Genomic DNA, 1,318 nt, shown 5'->3' on the forward strand with positions numbered 1-1,318 from the left:
ATTTTCTTTTCTAGAAATGTGGAAAGCTTTGTGCACATAAAAGACTATATCCAACTATTTGTTTGATTATATCTACTGAAATGAGAAATGCTAAAACCTCAGTTAATCACCTCTCTTTTTCTCCAGAGACAAAGAAAACGGCAGTGTCAAGAAATCCAGCTACTTCTGTCTCAGCTGCAGTCCACCTGCACCCTCTGCCCGCTGCCCACTGCACGATAACCCCAGGTACGGTGTTTGCTTTTCCAGATGTGGAGAGAAAGGGACTAGAGTTTTCATTCAGTAGTTGACTTTCCTCCTACTGATGCTGATGGTGCTGGATCTCCCGTGGGGTCCTGGCTGGCTCCGTTAGGGGACATGTAGGTGAGGAATGAGGAGAGCTGGGGGGCCAACCTGGCTCTGGGAATGTGAGCTTCTGTATTTGGGTCTCAGGGCTGTGAGATCCCTTCCCTCCAGAAGCAGGGCTCAGCAAGGGTCAGGTTTGCCAGTGGATCCCCCAGGATGTGAGCTGGCTGCCCTGCCCAGGAAGCTCTTCACCCCCACAGCTGCTAACAGCCACTTGACCTTAGGCCTGCTGAAGCCTGAAAGGTCACAGAGTGTCCAAGAACTTTCCCACATGATCATGCAGTTGAAGAAACCTGGGATCCAAGAGGGTGACAAGCAGGGAAAGTTTAGCTTATGTAAAACAGGCAGTAGAGTAGATAAAATAGCTGCCTGTTCAAGCCGCGCCAGATCCAAGATAGTGGCCAGCAGGAGGCTGATGAAGGAGCTTGAAGAAATCCACCAATGTGGAATGAAAGACTTCCGTAACATCCAGGTTGATGAAGCTAATTTATTGACTTGGCGAGGGCTTATTGTTCCTGACAACCCTCCATATGATAAGGGGGCTTTGAGAATCGAAATCAACTTTCCAGCAGAGTACCCACTCAAACCACCGAAGATCACATTTAAAACAAAGATCTATTGCCCGAACATCGATGAAAAGGGGCAGGTCTGTCTGCCAGGAATTAGTGCTGAAAACTGGAAGCCAGCAACCAGAACCGGCCAAATAATCCAGTCCCTCACAGCACTGGTGAACGACCCCCAGCCCGAGCACCCACTTCGGGCTGACCTAGCTGAAGAATACTCTAAGGACCGTAAAAAATTCTGTAAGAACGCTGAAGAGGTTCCAAAGAAATACGGGGAGAAGCGACCTGTGGACTAAACTCTGCCGCGACGGATTCCAGCGAGTGTGAGCGGAGACCCACAAAGCAGGACTCTGCTGAAAATCGACACGTGCCGCCGCCTGGTGTTTGCTTGTGGCAGGTACTAACTTTCTACA

The 1,318-nt window shown here is 49.5% G+C and overlaps 1 protein-coding gene across 1 annotated transcript; it reads left to right on the top strand.

Annotated features, from left to right (window-relative positions):
- Positions 1 to 613: 613 nt before the first annotated feature.
- Positions 614 to 1,201, top strand: LOC110579757 (ubiquitin-conjugating enzyme E2 L3-like). Its single transcript, XM_021689422.2, has 2 exons — positions 614 to 763; positions 860 to 1,201. The coding sequence occupies exons 1-2, from the start codon at positions 614 to 616 to the stop codon at positions 1,199 to 1,201; spliced, it is 492 nt and encodes a 163-aa protein (XP_021545097.2).
- The last annotated feature ends 117 nt before the right edge of the window (positions 1,202 to 1,318 follow it).

The sequence above is a fragment of the Neomonachus schauinslandi genome, unplaced genomic scaffold, assembly GCF_002201575.2.
Source record: "Neomonachus schauinslandi unplaced genomic scaffold, ASM220157v2 HiC_scaffold_6743, whole genome shotgun sequence".
NCBI lineage: Eukaryota > Metazoa > Chordata > Mammalia > Carnivora > Phocidae > Neomonachus > Neomonachus schauinslandi.